Genomic DNA, 18,213 nt, shown 5'->3' on the forward strand with positions numbered 1-18,213 from the left:
TTTGTCTGTAGAGCATGAGACAGGAGTGAGTCACGGCACAGATCTGGGGAAGAGTACCAACAAAAATTATTCAGCATTGAAGGTCCCCAAGAACACAGTGGTGTCATTCTTAAATGGAAGAAGTTTGGAACCACCAAGACTCTTCCTAGGAGCTTTGGTCAGGGCGGTGCCAAAGAACCCGATGGCCACAAAGTTCCTCTGTGGTGATGGGAGAATCTTACACAATGACAACCATCTCTGGTGGATTGCTGCAATCAGGCCTTTATTGTAGTGGCCAGATGGAAGCCACTTCTCAGTAAAAGGTACATGACAGCCCTCTTGGAGTTTGCCTAAAGGACTCTCAGACCACGAGAGAAAGGATTCTCTTGTCTGATGAAACCAATATTGAACTCCTTGGCCTGAATGCCAAGCGTCACAGGAAACCTGGCACCATCCCTACGGTGAGGCATGGTGGTGGCAGCATCATGCTGTTGGGATCTTTTTCAGCAGCAGGGACTGGGATACTAGTCAGGATCGAGGGAAAGATGTACAGAGATCCTTGATAACCTGCTCCAGGGCACTCAGGACCTCAGACTGGAGTGAAGGTTCACTTTCCAACAGGACAATGACCCTAAGCACACAGCCAAGACAACGCAAGAATGGCTTCATGACAAGTCTCTGAATGTTGAGTGGCCCAGCCTGAGCCTGGACTTGAACATCTCTGGAGAGCTCTGAAAATGCTGTGCAGCGACACTCTCCATCCAAACTGACAGAATGTCAGAAACTCCCCAAATACAGGTGTGCCAAACTTGTAGTGTCATTGTCTTTACCTTGCCCTTTGTGCTGTTGTCTGTGCCCAGTAATATTTGTAGTGCTGCAGTGTTGTCCTATTTTTAATCCCCTGACACCGCAGAAGGCTTTTTTGCCTTTTGGGAAACTGTCATTGTAATAAGAATTTAACGGACTTGCCTTGTTAAATAAAATTACCCAAAATGAGGCTGTAATCGCTGCCAAAGGTGCTGCAAAGTACTGAGTAAAGGGTCTGAATACATATTTCAATGTTTAATTTTTTAAATTAGCAAATATTTCTCTAAACCTGTTTTTGCTTTGACATTATGGGTTGTCTATTTTCTGGGATCCTTTATTTCAGCTCATGAAATCAACACTTGACATGTTGCGTTTTATATTTTCACACATTGATATCTTAAGTCATGGCATAGTACTGTTTTCAGTCAGGAGTCTCCTCACCTGCCTTTACCCACTGGTTCACTGACCTGTCAGACTGACATCTGCCCCCCTTCACTAACCGACACTGTAACAGGACCTTGGGCGGACTGGGTAGAACTCTTTCCTCCCGCTCCACACACATCTGTAGGAGATGCACAAATCCAATGTGATCCCTCTGGCCTTCCATATTGTCTCATGATCCAGAACCCATTATGTCTGGAGGTAGGTACATAGCTACAATACCAGTGGGTCTCTAAACATTCAAACGTTAGAACAAAAAGTTGACATAGCAAGTAAGTGTTTGCACTCTGCGGCTGGAACAGGAATGTTATTTTTAACAGGACCTTACTACAAACGGGCTGGATCACTTCTGCGCTGTCCCATTTGGAAAACTTCCCATGCTACTTCAAAGCTCAGCCACGGTGGCCAAAACATTTACTCAACAAGGGTGCAGACAGTTTACATTTAGCTTTTGGATTCTCATCTCACTGTAAACTGATTCCTGCTTCGAGGCTGCGTTCAAGACATCAAATGGTTGCGTAAAAACGCTCTACAGGACTTCAATGGGCACATTTAAATGCTGCCAAGACAGTTTGAGGACCCCCAAAAACAAAAAAATCCTCTATTTGGTTCATCCCTCCATCTCAGGTTCTCCACCATTCTCTTGCATACAGTATTATACTGTACTAGTCTGACAATGGAACACATTAAGCAAAAGAAACTCATGTTTATGTTTTATCACAAAACAAGAATGAATGACTTATTAATGTCCATGTGCTATTTTTATTTGCATGTCCCTGACAAAAGTAAAATAGATAATACATGTACACAAAATATAATCCATCTCCCCAATATAGTCTCTCAGACTATCCAATACAAACAGAGCAGATAAGTAACCAGATCAGACCAGCAGTCTCTCAATGGCCATCTGGGTAGACTGGATCTGGGGCTTCAGCTGAGAACCCTCCTTGATGGTGACCGAGGTGGCGATGACCGGGCGGGAGACCCCACAGGCGCGCCCCAGGGCCTGCTTGGATCGCACAAACACGTAGGGGACATTCTTGTCCTCGCAGAGCAGTGGCAGGTGGAGGATGATCTCCAGTGGCTCAGCATCAGCAGCCATCACAATAAACTCGGAAATACCACGGTTCAATGTCTTGGTGGCTGGAAGAGGGTAGACAAGATTCAAGGATTAATGACATGTCTTTGATAGATTAATAGTGCAGAATGAGACCCCCATAGATAACGTGTAGTGATTACGGTCGTAATCGGAGCAGGATTTGAAACATCTAATCAGTGGTCTGAGACCAAGCACACAACCTCCATTCAGGGGTAGACGTAACATAGTAAACAAATCTGGGACACTTAAATTAGTTTGATATGTTACATTGGTATCGTATGTATTAATTTGTGGATGTCCATCCATTTCATACGATATATTAAGAATTTGCAATGTTACAAATTCCAATTAATTGTGGCTAATATTAGCCAGGCTAAGGGTAAATGTTATGGTTAAGGCTAGGGGTTAACCCAGTATTGACTAAAGGAGAGCACGGTAATCCTTAAGGCCTTCCCATCTGAAACAGTTCAAAACAGTTTGTGCATATATGACAATATTTCGTAACATTTGTTTGTTTCTTTAGGCTTCCAGCAAGCAGTTTGGAATTCTATACCCAGTCGTCGGTGACTGGTCAACAGTAGGGATTCGTCAATGAAGTGCTGTTATTTAGCGATATAAAATTAGCATATAAACAAGTCTAGCTTGAGAAATACTGCACCAAACACCTTAGTTTGATGTAAAATTACATGACCAAGATCTCTGCAAAAGAAAATCTAAATGAATGAAAGATTTGAGTTCAATTAATTCCATTTTGAGGAAGTGTATACTGGCTAAGACATCTCAAGATGGACAAACAGTACCGTTGTCACTCAGTTTAAGCGAAAGTTGAATAAATGCAAGCACACTCGTTCGGTTCACATAACAGAGTTGGCCTAGGTGCCAGCCGAACCAAAGCATGCGGAAGCTTTTAGTCCAAGGATCTTACATTTTCAGTTTAAAGGGCGAATTGGCTCTGGAAGCCAAAAAAGACAAATACTCCATCTAAACGTTAATCTGATCTCAATTACTGTACGGTTCTAGAAATATACATCCCTCTTTCATATCACACCAAAATAATTTCACAAATGCTAAATACATAATTACTGTACACTGTTTTAACAGTTGCAGCCGACAGTATTTTTCAGTGACAACATGTTTGTGTTGTTGTCCCCCCCCAAAAAAAGTTGTCCATCTTCCATTTACACTGGTGTTCGGAGACACAGATAGCTAATTAGCCTAGGTAGTCGACTAGGTGCTGTCTGTTTTCCGTAAACAAGTGCTGCAACATAGCCTAGTGGCGGCAGGTAGCCTAGTGGTTAGAGCATTGGGCCAGAAACCAAAATGTTGCTAGATCGAATCCCCGAGCTGAACAAGGCAGTTCCTAGGCCGTCAATTTAAATAAGAATTTGTTCTTAACTGACTCACCTAATTAAAAGGTTAAATAAAATAAATACAATTGAAATATGGCAGAGGGGGAACTCTAACCCTATAAAAAGGTGTGCATTAATTTATTTGACCTTTATTTAACCAGGTAGGCAAGTTGAGAACAAGTTCTCATTTACAATTGCGACCTGGCCAAGATAAAGCAAAGCAGTTTGACACATATAACAACACAGAGTTACACATGGAGTAGAACAAACATACAGAAAAATAAGTCTATATACAATGTGAGAAAAAGAGGTGAGATAAGGGAGGTAAAGGCAAAAAAGAAAAAGGCCATGGTGGCAAAGTAAATACAATATAGCAAGTAAAACACTGGAATGGTAGATTTGCAGTGGAAGAATGTGCAAGGTAGAGAGGGGAATAATGGGGTGCAAAGGAGCAAAATAACTAAATACAGTAGGGGGAGAGGTAGTTGTTTGTGCTAAATTATAGATGCGCTATGTACAGGTGCAGTAATCTGTGAGCTGCTCTGACAGCTGGTGCTTAAAGCTAGTGAGGGAGATGAGTGTTTCCAGTTTCAGAGATTTTTGTGGTTCGTTCCAGTCATTGGCAGCAGAGAACTGGAAGGAGAGGCGGCCAAAGGAAGAATTGGTTTTGGGGGTGACCAGAGAGATATACCTGCTGGAGTGCGTGCTACAGGTGGGTGCTGCTATGGTGACCAGCGAGCTGAGATAAGGGGGGACTTTACCTAGCAGGGTCTTGTAGATGACCTGGAGCCAGTGGGTTTGGCGACGAGTATGAAGCGAGGGCCAGCCAATGACCGCGTACAGGTCGCAGTGGTGGGTAGTATGTGGGTCTTTGGTGACAAAACGGATGGCACTGTGATAGACTGCATCCAATTTATTGAGCAGGGTATTGGAGGCTATTTTGTAAATGTCATCGCTGAAGTCGAGGATCGGTAGGATGGTCAGATTTACAAGGGTGTTTGGCAGCATGAGTGAAGGATGCTTTGTTGCGAACTAGGAAGCCAATTCTAGATTTAACTTTGGATTGGTGATGTGAGTCTAGAATGAGCGTTCAGTCTAACCAGACACCTAGGTATTTGTAGTTGTCCACATATTCTTGTTGTCCACATATTCATATTTAAGTCAGAACCGTCCAGAGTAGTGACGCTGGACGGGCAGGTGCAGGCAGCGATCGGTTTTAGAGCATGCATTTGGTTTTACTTGTATTTAAGAGCAGTTGGAGGCCATGGAAGGAGTTGTATGGCATTGAAGCTCATCTGGAGGGTTGTTAACACAGTGTCCAAAGAAGGGCCAGAAGTATACAGAATGGTGTCGTCTGTGTAGAGGTGGATCAGAGACTCACCAGCAGCAAGAGCGACATCACTGATGTTTACAGAGAAGAGAGTCTGCCCAAGAATTGAATCCTGTGGCACCCCCATAGAGATTGCCAGAGGCCCGGACAACAGGCCCTCTGATTTGACACACTGAACTCTATCAGAGAAGTAGTTGGTGAACCAGGCGAGGCAATCATTTGAGAAACCAAGACTATTGAGTCTGCCGATGAGGATGTGGTGATTGACAGAGTCAAAAGCCTTGGCCAGGTCAATGAATACAGCTGCACAGTATTGTTTCTTATCAATGGCGGTTAAGATATTGTTTAGGACCTTGAGCGTGGCTGAGGTACACCCATGACCAGCTCTGAAACCAGATTGCATAGCGGAGAAGGTGCAGTGGGATTCGAAATGGCCGATAATCTGTTTGTTGACTTGGCTTTTGAAGACCTTAGAAAGACAGGGTAGGATAGATATAGGTCTGTAGCAGTTTGGGTCAAGAATGTCCCCCCTTTGAAAAGGGGGATGACCGCAGCTGCTTTCCAATCTTTGTGAATCTCAGACGACACGAAAGAGAGGCTGAACAGGCTAGTAATAGGGGTTGCAACAATTTCGGCAGATCATTTTAGAAAGAAAGGGTCCAGATTGTCTAACCTGGCTAATTTGTAGGGGTGCAGATTTTGCAGCACTTTTAGAACATCAGCTGACTAGATTTGGGAGAAGGAGAATGGGGAAGGCTTGGGCTAGTAGCTGTGGGTGGGTACAGTGCTGTTGACCGGGGTAGGGGTAGCCAGGTGGAAAGCATGGCGAGCCGTAGAAAAATGCTTCTTGAAATTCTCAATTATAGTGGATTTATCGGTGGTGACAGAGTTTCCTATCCTCAGTGCAGTGGGCAGCTGGGAGGAGGTGTTCTTATTATCCATGGACTTTACAATGTCCCAGAACTTTTTGAGTTTGTGTTGCAGGAAGCAAATTTCTGATTGAAAAAGCTAGCCTTGGCTTTTCTAACTGCCTGTGTATATTGGTTTTAACTTCCCTGAAAAGTTGCATATCACGGGGGCTGTTTGATGCTAATGCAGAACGCCATAGGATGTTTTTGTGTTGGTTAAGGGCAGTCATGTCTGGATAGAACCAAGGGCCATATCTGTTCCTGGTTATACATTTATTGAATGGGGCATGCTTATTTAAGATGGTGAGGAAGGCATTTAAAAAAAATAACAACCAGGCATCCTCTACTGACGGGATGAGGTCAATATCCTTCCAGGATACCCGGGCCAGGTCGATTAGAAAGGCCTGCTCACTGAAGTATTTCATGGAGCGTTTGACAGTGATGAGTGGAGGTCGTTTGACCGCTGACCTATTACGGATGCAGGCAATGAGGCAGTCATCGCTGAGATCTTGGTTGAAGACAGCACAGGTGTATTTAGAGGGCAAGTTGGTTAGGATGATATCTATGAGGGTGCCCGTGTTTAGGGCTTTGGCGTGGTACCTGGTAGGTTCATTGATAATTTGTGTGAGATTGAGGGCATCAAGCTTAGATTGTAGGATGGCTGGGGTGTTAAGCATGTTCCAGTTTAGGTCAACTAGCAGCACGAGCTCTGAAGATGGATGGGGGGCAATCAGTTCACATATGGTGTCCAGAGCACAGCTGGGGGCAGAGGGTGGTCTATAGCAGGCGGCAACGGTGAGAGACTTGTTTTTATAGAGTTGGATTTTTAAAAGTAGAAGTTCAAATTGTTTGGGTACAGACCTGGATAGTAGGACAGAACTCTGCAGGCTAACACCGCCCCCTTTGGCTGTTCTATCTTGTCTGAAAATGTTGTAGTTAGGGATGGAGATTTCAGAGAGTTTGGTGGTCTTCCTATGCCAGGATTCAGACGCAGCTAGGACATCCGAATTGGCAGTGTGCTAAAGCAGTGAATAAAACAAACTTAGGGAGGAGGCGTCTAATGTTAACATGCATGAAGCCAAGGCTATTACAGTTACAGAAGTCATTAAAAGAGAGCGATTGGGGAATAGTGGAGTGGAGCTAGGCACTGCAGGGCCTGGATTCACCTCTACATCACCAGAGGAGTAGGATAAGGGTACGGCTAAAAGCTATGAGAATTGGTCGTTGAGGATGTCCGGAACAGAGAGTAAAAGGAGGTTTCTGGGGGCGATAAAATAGCTTCAAGGTATAATGTACAGACAAAGGTATGGTATGATGTAAATACAGTGGAGGTAAACCTAGGCATTGAGTGATGATGAGAGAGATATTGTCTCTAGAAACATCATTGAAACCAGATGATGTCATCGCATGTGTGGGTGGTGGAACTGAAAGGTTGGATAATGTATAATGAGCAGGGCTAGAGGCTCTACAGTGAAATAAGCCAATAAACACTAACCAGAACAGCAATGGACAAGGCATATTGACATTAAGGAGAGGCATGCATAGCCGAGTGATCATAAGGGTCCAGTGAGTAGTGAGGTTGGTTGGGGTCACGGCGATTCAGACAGCTAGCCGGGCCATCTGTAGCAAGCTGGCAGAGGATGGAGGTCTGTTTTTAGCCACCTCGTGCGTTTCTGTCGGTAGATTAGTGGGGTTCTGTGTGGTAGAGGGGACCTGCAAGCTGCAAGATCCAGGTGTAAATGTCCAGAGCTTGCAGTAGAAATCCGGGGATATGGAGAGAAAATAGGTCCGGTATGCTCTGGTTTGAGTCGCGTTGTACAAAACTGGCGAAAGCTTTTTGAGCTAAAGGATAGCTAATGACCACGAACAGTGGTTAGCTGAATAATAAGGTTAGCCAGTAAACTGGCCAACTTCTGGCCAACTTCTATTGTGGATTTCAGATTTGAGGTGAATAATACTTTTTTAAAAAAAAATTTAATTGGTGAGTGTTGCAGGAGTGTTTTGAAGTTGAGATTTTTTGAAAAAGAATGTCTAAAAAAGATATCAGAAGAAAATATGTAAATATATATATATACACGGGACGGGACAAGACGGACGTCTGACTGCTATGCCATCTTGGGAAAATATTATCATTTTATTTTTCAGCCAATATGAAAGATAAGGTCCTTAAGCTTCCAAAACCATCCCACAAGTGATGCGAGTTAATGTTCAGACCTGAGCGTCACGGCTATTAACAAAACTCTCCCCTAGAGTCATGATCAAGGGCTAGGTTTGGGGTAGCCATCAAGCTAAGTAGCTGCAAAGGTCTAAATGGTAGTAAGTAGTTGCCAAGCAGCTACAAAGTAGTTACTAAATACCTAAAGTTGTCAGCGATGCAATTCAAACGCACAACCTTTGGGTTGTTTCAAATGTCACATGTACAAGTACAGTGGCATGCCTTTCATGCAAGTTCTAAACACAACAATGCAGTAATCAATAACAATGTAACTCCAAATAACGTAAGGTAAAACAAGATGGACTTTCATGTTGTGCCCACCCATCCACCGTCCTTTCAAATGTTGCCTTAAGTAACGGGTCTTACATAACCATACTAGACGTAACATATACATATTTTCGTGTACTGTGTTACGTCCAGTCTATGAGACCAGCTTGCTTGTACCATATAGCCAGATGTCTTGGACGCTAGTGTAATGCTTCTCACAGAAAGGATAGGGTACATTTATTATCGATATATTACCAATTTGCTATTACTCATTGTGTCATATTCCCTTACCCTCATTGGCCCCTTTCCTCAACTGTTTGTAGTTGGAGGCTTGCTGAACGAGGTCCAGGATGGTTTTGGACAGTGTGGCGTCGGCCAGGGGGTAGGCCTTGGGATTCACTTCAGCTTCAGTCTGAAAAGAAACACAAAACAGTTAGATGTGGAAACTGACTGGCAGAGAACGAAACAACGCTATCCTTATCAATTAACTAGCTACGATATTAGCGGTATCCAGCTACCGTTAGTTAGCTAGCAAATCTAACCGAAGCAGTTTATTCAAACACTCACCATGATTACTTGTGTTTATTTCTGATATTTGTCCTCTCGGCGAACGCTTCACGGAGGACTATATCGCCTGCGATTAAGGTTTCGGTAAATCCCAAAATAATTATTTCTGTTGATACGACCGTTTGTGTTCTCAAAAGCTCGAGGAACTTCTACATGCAACTACTTTGTAACAATAATAGCACAGCGGTAACATCACGTGTGTGAGATTGAGTGTGGAACGCATTCGTATACGAGGGCTCTGCTCGCTGAACTGGACAGGAAGTGCGTTGTTTGAGCCCAAATTGTCCCGCCCATGTTCTTCTTTTTGCTTTGGTTTTGTTTCCGCAGCCAGTAGTCACAGTTATTTTCAATGTAATTCAATTTGCATGTTGTGCATTTTCACGAAATGTGGAAAAAAAATTGTAGAACCCTGCAGAACAGATCAAAATCTGTTTACTATATTTTAAACGGTGTCCCCTTGGACGGTAGGTGGTGACGTGCATCAACAGCATTCGTTAGTGCACAAAAAAAATCTAGGAAAAATGTGGCGCGCTGGGAACTCTGGCTAGGACTTCCTAGGTCAGCCATATTTAATCGTCCTGGCTGAAGGATAGAGGGGAGATGAAGGGGATTCGGGGAATAAGTAAGCTGTCGGTAAGAAATCTGAATAGTTGACTATTCAGGAGACGGATTTTGGTTTCCGATAGTACTAAGAGATTGTATGGCTTGTTTGGCGAGAAAGGTGCCTGCTCTGCAAGCTGTGTAATGATGGCACTAGCTAGCATGCTTGCGCGGTCGCCAGCTAACATTAGCACGACCCGTTAGATACATGGCCTGCTGATGTTGGATGAACCCAACCTCAACGTTTGGCAGTGGGTTAAAAGTTGTGGTTCTATATTAGAAGAAGGAGACATCTACGCTATCCCCGCTGTCAAAGTGTTGTTAAATTCGTCTATCGGTCTGACCAATCAAAAGCTCAGATCATACAGAGGATAACGGACGTTGGATGTGTCGACAAGCCTTTTGATTCTCCATCTAAAGTCAAATGTAGTTCATAGACGATGGTCATGTGCCCTCGACCTTGCACTATAATGCAAATAGCTGGCACGCACTGTCTTGGGTTAATTCATCAGGACATAACGTTACAATCTTACAGCCAAGTTTATCCTTGCTCAAGCTTCATCCTGCTCCAACATGGTGCATAATTCTATTCTTTGATTTAGCACTTGCCATGACCCTCTTCCTCAGTCCTCCAAAACAAATGAGTGGCAGGGCTGCACCTTTGAATGGAAACAGAACCTTCTTATTCAACATTACAACATTTGAATATTATTATGCAGGTGTGCCCCCCATAAGGTCCATCCACGTCTGTCCAGCCAGCATTCAACCATCGTTCTCTGTCTATGATTCTTAATAATCTCATAAGTTCTCTCTATCCGAAGTCCAGACCCACCATAACACCCTAGTAGGATATGAAGTCACCTTGTATCTTTTCTGCATTACAGACAAGGCTTTACGCAGCCCAGGTGGCCCGTAAATTGGATGTCTCCGCGGAGCACGTAAAGTTTCAGCCGCAGGAGGTGCAGGTCAGTGGGTGTTGACATGTCTCTCTCTCCTCACAGAGACGCTTCTATGCAGCCCTTGACTCAGCCTCTGTCGGGTATCAGGGTCTCCACAGGGGCTGCCCATTCATACCAGGATGTCCATGTATGTGGTGATTTAGGGGGTGGAGATTGTGTCCTCTGCCCAGCTCTATCTCCTGTGTGTTTACGTACTTTGTTCCTTTGAGATATTATTCCACATAAAATATCTCTAGTGTTACAAACCCCCAGTCAAATTTCATGCTGATTACATTTTTAATAGTTGAAGTAAAACTAGGTAAAAAGGTGTTTGGGATTTGATGCTTTGCTTCCCACCCATTTGTTGCCTTGTATATGGACATGCTATAACAGAAGTTGGAGCTAAAATATGTTATACTACACTGCTCTGTTAACATTTTCTGACATCTTAAATGCATAAAACACCACCAAGGTGTGATGCTAACTGATATTTCTCTTGCAGGTGACCAAACTGCCCAGCGGTCTGATGATAGCCTCGTTGGACAACTACTCCCCAGGTTCCAGGATCGGTGTGTTTGTGAAGGCTGGCTGTCGCTATGAGTCCCCAGAGAACCAGGGAGTCACCCACCTGCTCCGTCTGGCTGCCAACCTGGTACGCCTGGTTCTGGTTCATCAACATGATGTAGACAGGAGCTTCAATGTACTCAATACTGTGTAGGAACTAGTCATGTGGTTAATCCCAATCTCTGTTTCTCTTTTCTAGACTACCAAAGGTGCTTCAGCCTTCAGGATCTGTCGTGGTGTGGAGGCAGTGGGAGGCAGTCTAAGGTCAGTAGTCTTCAGAGCCTGTGAATGAGTGTTTACATCCTCACGAGCCAAAAGACAACTAGACATATCTTTGTTTTCTATTGTTTGGGATACTTAACATATTTTCTGACTGACTGTACCACTGCCATGGATGACATAGTGTTTATCTTTGTGTGTTTTCTATGCAGCGTGACGTCATCCAGAGAGAACATGATCTACTCGTTTGACTGTCTCAGAGACCACATGTAAGTGATGCTTGCTTAAAGCGTACCTCTGTATTATGGCTGGGACCATACTAGAGGTCGACCGATTATGATTTTTTAATACTGATTTATTGGAGGACCAAAAAGGCAGATGCAGAATAATCGGCCATTTTTTAAATTATTTTTATTTTATTTTTTATATATATTTGTAATAATGACAATTACAACAATACTGAATGAACACTTATTTTAACTTAATATAATACATCAATAAAATCAATTTAGCCTCAAGTAAATAATGAAACATGTTCAATTTGGTTTAAATAATGCAAAAACAAAGTGTTGGAGAAGAAAGTAAAAGTGCAATATGTGCTATGTAAGAAAGCTAATGTTTCAGTTCCTTGCTCAGAACATGAGAACATATGAAAGCTGGTGGTTTCTTTTAACATGAGTCTTCAATATTCCCAGGTAAGAAGTTTTAGGTTGTAGTTATTCTAGGAATTATAGGACTATTTCCCTCTATACCATTTGTATTTCATGAACCTTTGACTATTGGATGTTCTTATAGGCACTTTAGTATTGCCAGTGTAACAGTATAGCTTCCGTCCCTCTCCTCGCTCCTCCCTGGGCACGAACCAGTAACACAACGACAACAGCCACCATCGAAGCAGCGTTACCCATGCAGAGCAAGGGGAATAACTACTAGAAGGCTCAGAGCGAGTGACGTTTGAAACCCTATTAGCGCGCACAACTAGCTAGCCATTTCACTTCGGTTACACCAGCCTCATCTCGGGAGTTGATAGGCTTGAAGTCATAAACAGCGCAATGCTTGACGCACAACGAAGAGCTGCTGTCAAAACGCACGAAAGTGCTGTTTGAATGAATGTTTACACGCCTGCTTCTGCCTACCACCGCTCAGTCAGATACTTAGATACTTGTATGCTTGTATGCTCAGTCAGATTATATGCAATGCAGGACACGCTAGATAATATCTAGTAATATCATCAATCATGTGTAGTTAACTAGTGATTATGATTGATTGTTTTTTATAAGAAAAGTTTCATGCCAGCTAGCAACTTACCTTGGCTTACTGCATTCGCGTAACAGGCAGTCTCCTTGTGGAGTGCAACCAGAGAGAGGCAGGTCGTTATTGCGTTGGACTAGTTAACTGTAAGGTTGCAAGATTGGATCCCCCCGAGCTGACAAGGTGAAAATCTGTCGTTCTGCCCCTGAACAAGGCAGTTAACCCACCGTTCCTAGGCCATCATTGAAAATAAGAATGTGTTCTTAACTGACTTGCATAGTTAAATAAAGGTATTTAAAAAATCGGCGCCCAAAAATACCGATTTCCGATTGTTATGAAAACTTGAAATCGGCCCTAATTAATCGGCCATTCCGATGAATCGGTCGACCTCGAGACTATACCAGTATCATGATACTCCCTAGTGTTGTGGCAGGGAAACAAAACACGAAGTGGATTTAACTTCTTTATGAAAACAGACCTAATGTTGGGAACAAATATCATTGTTGTCATCCAGAGTCACATTTATTTATTTTCCCAGCTATATCACATACAGCAGTTTTTTTTAAAGACCAAAAAGTGTTTTTGTTCTTTTATATTCCGATACTGATATTGTCACAGCCCTACTATGCGTACACAAAGAATGACAGCAATTTATTCACCATATTCAGATCTATGTTTGTGTACGCATAGTAGAGCTGTGACAATACCAGTATCGCAATATAAAATACCAAATAATTTGCTATCATTGTAATTTCTGTGTGGTCTAATGCAGTGACACGGTGATGGAGTATCTGATCAATGTGACCACAGCCCCAGAGTTCAGGCCGTGGGAGGTGTCGGACCTCACCCCCAGGGTCAAGATGGACAAGGCCCTAGCTGCGCAGACCCCCCAGATGGGTGAGAACACACACACTGGTTGTTTCAGTTTGATTATTTGAATGCGCTTTCTGTTAATATCGCTGGATAATAGTATCATGCTACATGTTAAAAGATTGCAAATTGTCACCATCACACTGCAGCTGAAGCATATTGTGGATCTGTTCCTCAGGTGTGATTGAGGGTCTACATGGAGCTGCTTACAAGAACGCCCTGTCCAACTCCCTCTACTGCCCAGACTACATGGTTAGCCAGGTCGATTCTGACCATGTAAGACACTCAACATCCTGGTCCTAGCATGTTCTACTGTACAGCACTATTAATTCGTTTGGGCTAATGCTATGGGTGTTCATCTTCCTCTCCAGTTGAACATGCAGGGTTGTACTACTTCAGGAAGTGCTGCACTACGGTTGAATTTTTCATTAACCCTCTGTTTCTCTGCAGATGCACAATTTTATCCAGAACAATTTCACAAGTGCAAGAATGGCTCTGGTTGGGCTTGGTAAGTTTTTAATGTGTATTTCTAATAAAACACATTTTTAATCAAATGACTTGATGGCCATGTGTGTTAAGATCATTTTGAAAAGGATATTGTGTTTTCATATACATTCTATCTGTTCAGGTGTGGACCACAATGTTCTGAAGCAGGTGGGAGAGCAGTTCCTCAACATCCGCAGTGGGATGGGCACTGCTGGGACAAAGGCTCAGTACCGCGGTGGTAAGACCCTTATTCCAGAGGGGCTGAGATGACCACTATCTGCAAGAAGAGGGTTGGCTCCCCATGCATTAAATGTCATTTTCCTGGGAAATTTCCTGAATTCTAATGAGGTTTCTCCCTGCTTCCTTTCTTTTTTCTCTCTAGGCGAGGTGCGGGTGCAGAACGGGTCCAGCCTGGTGCACTCTGTGGTGGTGTCTGAGGGGGCAGCGGTGGGCACAGACGAGGCTATGGCCTTCTCTGTACTACAGCACGTCCTGGGGGCGGGGCCACACATCAAGAGAGGCTCCAGCCCCACTTCCAAACTCTTCCAGGGCGTCGCTAAGGCTACTGCAGACCCCTTCGACGTGGGTGACATAATCAGCAGATCAGATTGTGTTTTTATAGCTGGGCATTCTACAAGAGGGGAATGCAGTATGTGGAGAAGTCTTTGGGTAGAAGAGTTTTGTGCAGAATAGATTTCTGTCATGCAGTCATTCTCCTCTGGTGTCCCCTCCTTTTAGGCCTCTGCTTTCAATTCCAACTACTCTGACTCTGGCCTGTTTGGAGTCTACACCATCTCCCAGTCTGCAGCAGCTGGTGACGTGAGTATGATGTCTCTTACATTTCCACTGATAACGTACATTGTATAAGAATTGATAAAGATTAATTGATCCTCTTCACAACAGCTTTTTGAAGCCGTTACTAATTAGTCCTATGCACCCTGTGAGGGATAGTTGCTTTTACATAGAATGGAATGTAAGATCATTAATTTAGGATGAGGAAAGATCATAATGAAGATGAACTTTGACCTCCCATTGATTAATCGATTGACCTATCCCTGTCCTCCTATCCAGGTGATCAAGGCAGCTATTAGCCAGGTGAAGGCTGTTACAGGAGGAGTCTCAGAAGCTGACCTGACCCGCGCCAAGTAAGCTAACACACAGACTTAGAAACTTGAATATAGAATTTGAGTAGATAAAATCAAGAAAAGTATTGCAATGGAAGGGACTTTGAAGAGGTTGACTTAAGGTGTATCTGTTTTTGTAGGACCCAGCTGAAGGCTGAGTACCTGATGTCGTTGGAGAGCTCAGAGGGTTTGTTAGACGCCATGGGTTCACAGGCTCTGTCCGGGGCCGTCTACCACTCCCCCGAGGCCATCGCACAGAAGATCGACTCCGTCTCCGCAACTGATGTCGCCAACGTAAGTTTATTCACTTTGGGGCGAATATTATCTTCCGCTGAAGTTGAATTTTCACTTACTCATGTATTGATGTCAATTGAAGACTAAGTGAAAATTCAAGTGGAAGTTCATATACACTGCTCAAAAAAATAAAGGGAACACTAAAATAACACATCCTAGATCTGAATGAATGAAATATTCTTATTGAAAACTTTTTTCTTTACATAGTTGAATGTGCTGACAACAAAATCACACAAATTATCAATGGAAATCAAATGTATCAACCCATGGAGGTCTGGATTTGAAGTCACACTCAAAATTAAAGTGGAAAATCACACTACAGGCTGATCCAACTTTGATGTAATGTCCTTAAAACAAGTCAAAATGAGGCTCAGTAGTGTGTGTGGCCTCCACGTGCCTGTATGACCTCCCTACAACACCTGGGCATGCTCCTGATGAGGTGGCGGATGGTCTCCTGGGGGATCTCCTCCCAGACCTGGACTAAAGCATCCGCCAACTCCTGGACAGTCTGTGGTGCAACTTGGCGTTGGTGGATGGAGCGAGACATGATTTCCCAGATGTGCTCAATTGGATTCAGGTCTGGGGAACGGGCGGGCCAGTCCATAGCATCAATGCCTTCCTCTTGCATGAACTTCTGACACACTCCAGCCACATGAGGTCTAGCGTTGTCTTGCATTAGGAGGAACCCAGGGCCAACCGCACCAGCATATGGTCTCACAAGGGGTCTGAGGATCTCATCTCGGTACCTAATGGCAGTCAGGCTACCTCTGGCGAGCACATGGAGGCCCCCCAAAGAAATGCCACCCCACACCATGACTCACCCACCGCCAAACCGGTCATGCTGGAGGATGTTGCAGGCAGCAGAACGTTCTCCACGGCGTCTCCAGACTCTGTCATGTCTGTCACATGTGCTCAATGCGAACCTGCTTTCATCTGTGAAGAGCACAGGGTGCCAGTGGCGAATTTGCCAATCTTGGTGTTCTCTGGCAAATGCCAAACGTCCTGCACGGTGTTGGGCTGTAAGCACATCCCCCACCTGTGGACGTCGGGCCCTCATACCACCCTCATGGAGCCTTTCTGACCGTTTGAGCAGACACATGCACATTTGTGGCCTGCTGGAGGTCATTTTGCAGGGCTCTGGCAGTGCTCCTCCTGCTCCTCCTTGCACAAAGGCGGAGGTAGCGGTCCTGCTGCTGGGTTGTTGCCCTCCTACGGCCTCCTCCACGTCTCCTGATGTACTGGCCTGTCTCCTGGTAGCGCCTCCATGCTCTGGACACTACGCTGACAGACACATCAAACCTTCTTGCCACAGCTCGCATTGATGTGCCATCCTGGATGAGCTGCACTACCTGAGCCACTTGTGTGGGTTGTAGACTCCGTCTCATGCTACCACTAGAGTGAAAGCACCGCCAGCATTCAAAAGTTACCAAAACATCAGCCAGGAAGGATAGGAACTGAGAAGTGGTCTGTGGTCACCACCTGCAGAACCACTCCTTTATTGGGAGTGTCTTGCTATTTGCCTATAATTTCCACCTGTTGTCTATTCCATTTGCACAACAGCATGTGAAATGTCAATCAGTGTTGCTTCCTAAGTGGACAGTTTGATTTCACAGAAGTGTGATTGACTTGGAGATACATTGTGTTGTTTAAGTGTATTTATTTGTTTATTTGTTGTATTGTATTTATTTGAGCAGTGTTTGAGCAGTGTATTTCTATATTAGTCTTTGCTGCAGCTCACTCTTGACTTGTACAGCACATTAGGAGTGTTTTCCTTGTTTGTTAGTTTTTCTGCTTAGATGGTCCCGTGTGGCTCAGTTGATAGAGCATGGTGCTTGCAACACCAAGGTTCTTGGTTTGATTTCCACGGGGGACCAGTACAGAAAAAGTATGAAAAATGTATAAGTCGCTGTGGATAAGAATGTCTACTAAATGTAATGTGTTTTCCTTGTTCTCTCAGGCTGCAAATAAGTTTGTTTCAGGCAAGAAGTCCATGGCTTCCAGTGGAAACCTCATCAAGACGCCCTTCGTTGACGAGATCTAAAGCCTTTCAACTTTATTTCACATGTGATATTAACTCCCAACAAAGGCCTCTGTCCATTCAAAACAAACAAACTGAAACAGTCATTATCCTAATTGTGTCATTGTTCTTTTGAGGAAGTTATGTTGTAATCACACCAACTGCCAATATTTATAGTTGTTGCTATTTTTACGTGGATCTTGAACTGTATAGCTCATGTAAATGAATGAATAAAGAATATCTACCGTAAAGGTGGAATAAGTAGTTTTTTACTCTTGTAAATAGACCTAATGTCTTACCAGATGAAAATAAATGAAACCTTTTGATCCATGAAAAAGTTTTGATACATTGTCCAATAGTGTGAAATTCTATTTCTCCTAATCTGTTCATGTCGCTTTCATGAAAAAGTGTTTGATTACGTCTGACCATGTTGAACAAAATAACATAGTTGATACGTTATTTGTTCCCGGAAATACAAGTGAATTGTAGCCAGGTGGCTAATGTATGTTTTCCAATGAGAAAAGATACTTTTAGTCATGATGTGGACACCTGCTCGTCGAACATCTCATTCCAAAACCATGGGCAATAATATGGAGTTGCGCCCCCCCCCCCCATAACAACCTCCACTCTTCTGGGAAAGCTTTCCATTAGATGTTGGAACAATGCTGCGGCGATTTTCTTCCATTCAGCCACACGAGCATTAGTAAGGTTGAGCACTGATGTTGGGCAATTAGGCCTGTCTCGAAGTCGGCGTTCCAATTCATCCCAAAAGGTGTAAGATGGGGTTGAGGTCAGGGCTCTGCATGCTAGTCAGGTTCTTCCACACCGATCTCAACAAACCATTTCTGTATGGACCTCGCTTTGTGCACAGGGGCTTTGTCATGCTGA

The 18,213-nt window shown here is 43.8% G+C and overlaps 2 protein-coding genes across 5 annotated transcripts; one reads left to right on the plus strand and one right to left on the minus strand.

Moving 5' to 3' along the window:
• Positions 1-1,987: 1,987 nt before the first annotated feature.
• Positions 1,988-9,225, minus strand: LOC139382016 (NHP2-like protein 1). Its single transcript, XM_071125931.1, has 3 exons — positions 8,963-9,225; positions 8,687-8,807; positions 1,988-2,370 (listed from the first exon to the last, which is right to left on the minus strand). The coding sequence occupies exons 1-3, from the start codon at positions 8,963-8,965 to the stop codon at positions 2,108-2,110; spliced, it is 387 nt and encodes a 128-aa protein (XP_070982032.1). The 5' UTR covers positions 8,966-9,225; the 3' UTR covers positions 1,988-2,107.
• A 43-nt stretch (positions 9,226-9,268) lies between these two features.
• Positions 9,269-17,662, plus strand: LOC139382009 (cytochrome b-c1 complex subunit 2, mitochondrial-like). Of its 4 annotated transcripts, none has more exons than XM_071125919.1 (14): positions 9,269-9,595; positions 10,447-10,527; positions 11,003-11,152; positions 11,264-11,328; positions 11,496-11,552; positions 13,307-13,431; positions 13,583-13,680; positions 13,855-13,912; positions 14,033-14,128; positions 14,273-14,472; positions 14,629-14,709; positions 14,962-15,035; positions 15,155-15,308; positions 17,266-17,662. In XM_071125919.1, the coding sequence occupies exons 1-14, from the start codon at positions 9,563-9,565 to the stop codon at positions 17,347-17,349; spliced, it is 1,356 nt and encodes a 451-aa protein (XP_070982020.1). In that variant the 5' UTR covers positions 9,269-9,562; the 3' UTR covers positions 17,350-17,662. The 4 variants fall into 4 exon arrangements, with proteins under 4 accessions (XP_070982020.1, XP_070982022.1, XP_070982021.1 ...); XM_071125921.1 differs by having other exon boundaries at positions 9,269-9,426; XM_071125920.1 differs by having other exon boundaries at positions 9,298-9,426; positions 10,447-10,648.
• The last annotated feature ends 551 nt before the right edge of the window (positions 17,663-18,213 follow it).

This window comes from Oncorhynchus clarkii, chromosome 23 (genome assembly GCF_045791955.1).
Source record: "Oncorhynchus clarkii lewisi isolate Uvic-CL-2024 chromosome 23, UVic_Ocla_1.0, whole genome shotgun sequence".
Classification (NCBI taxonomy): Eukaryota; Metazoa; Chordata; class Actinopteri; order Salmoniformes; family Salmonidae; genus Oncorhynchus; species Oncorhynchus clarkii.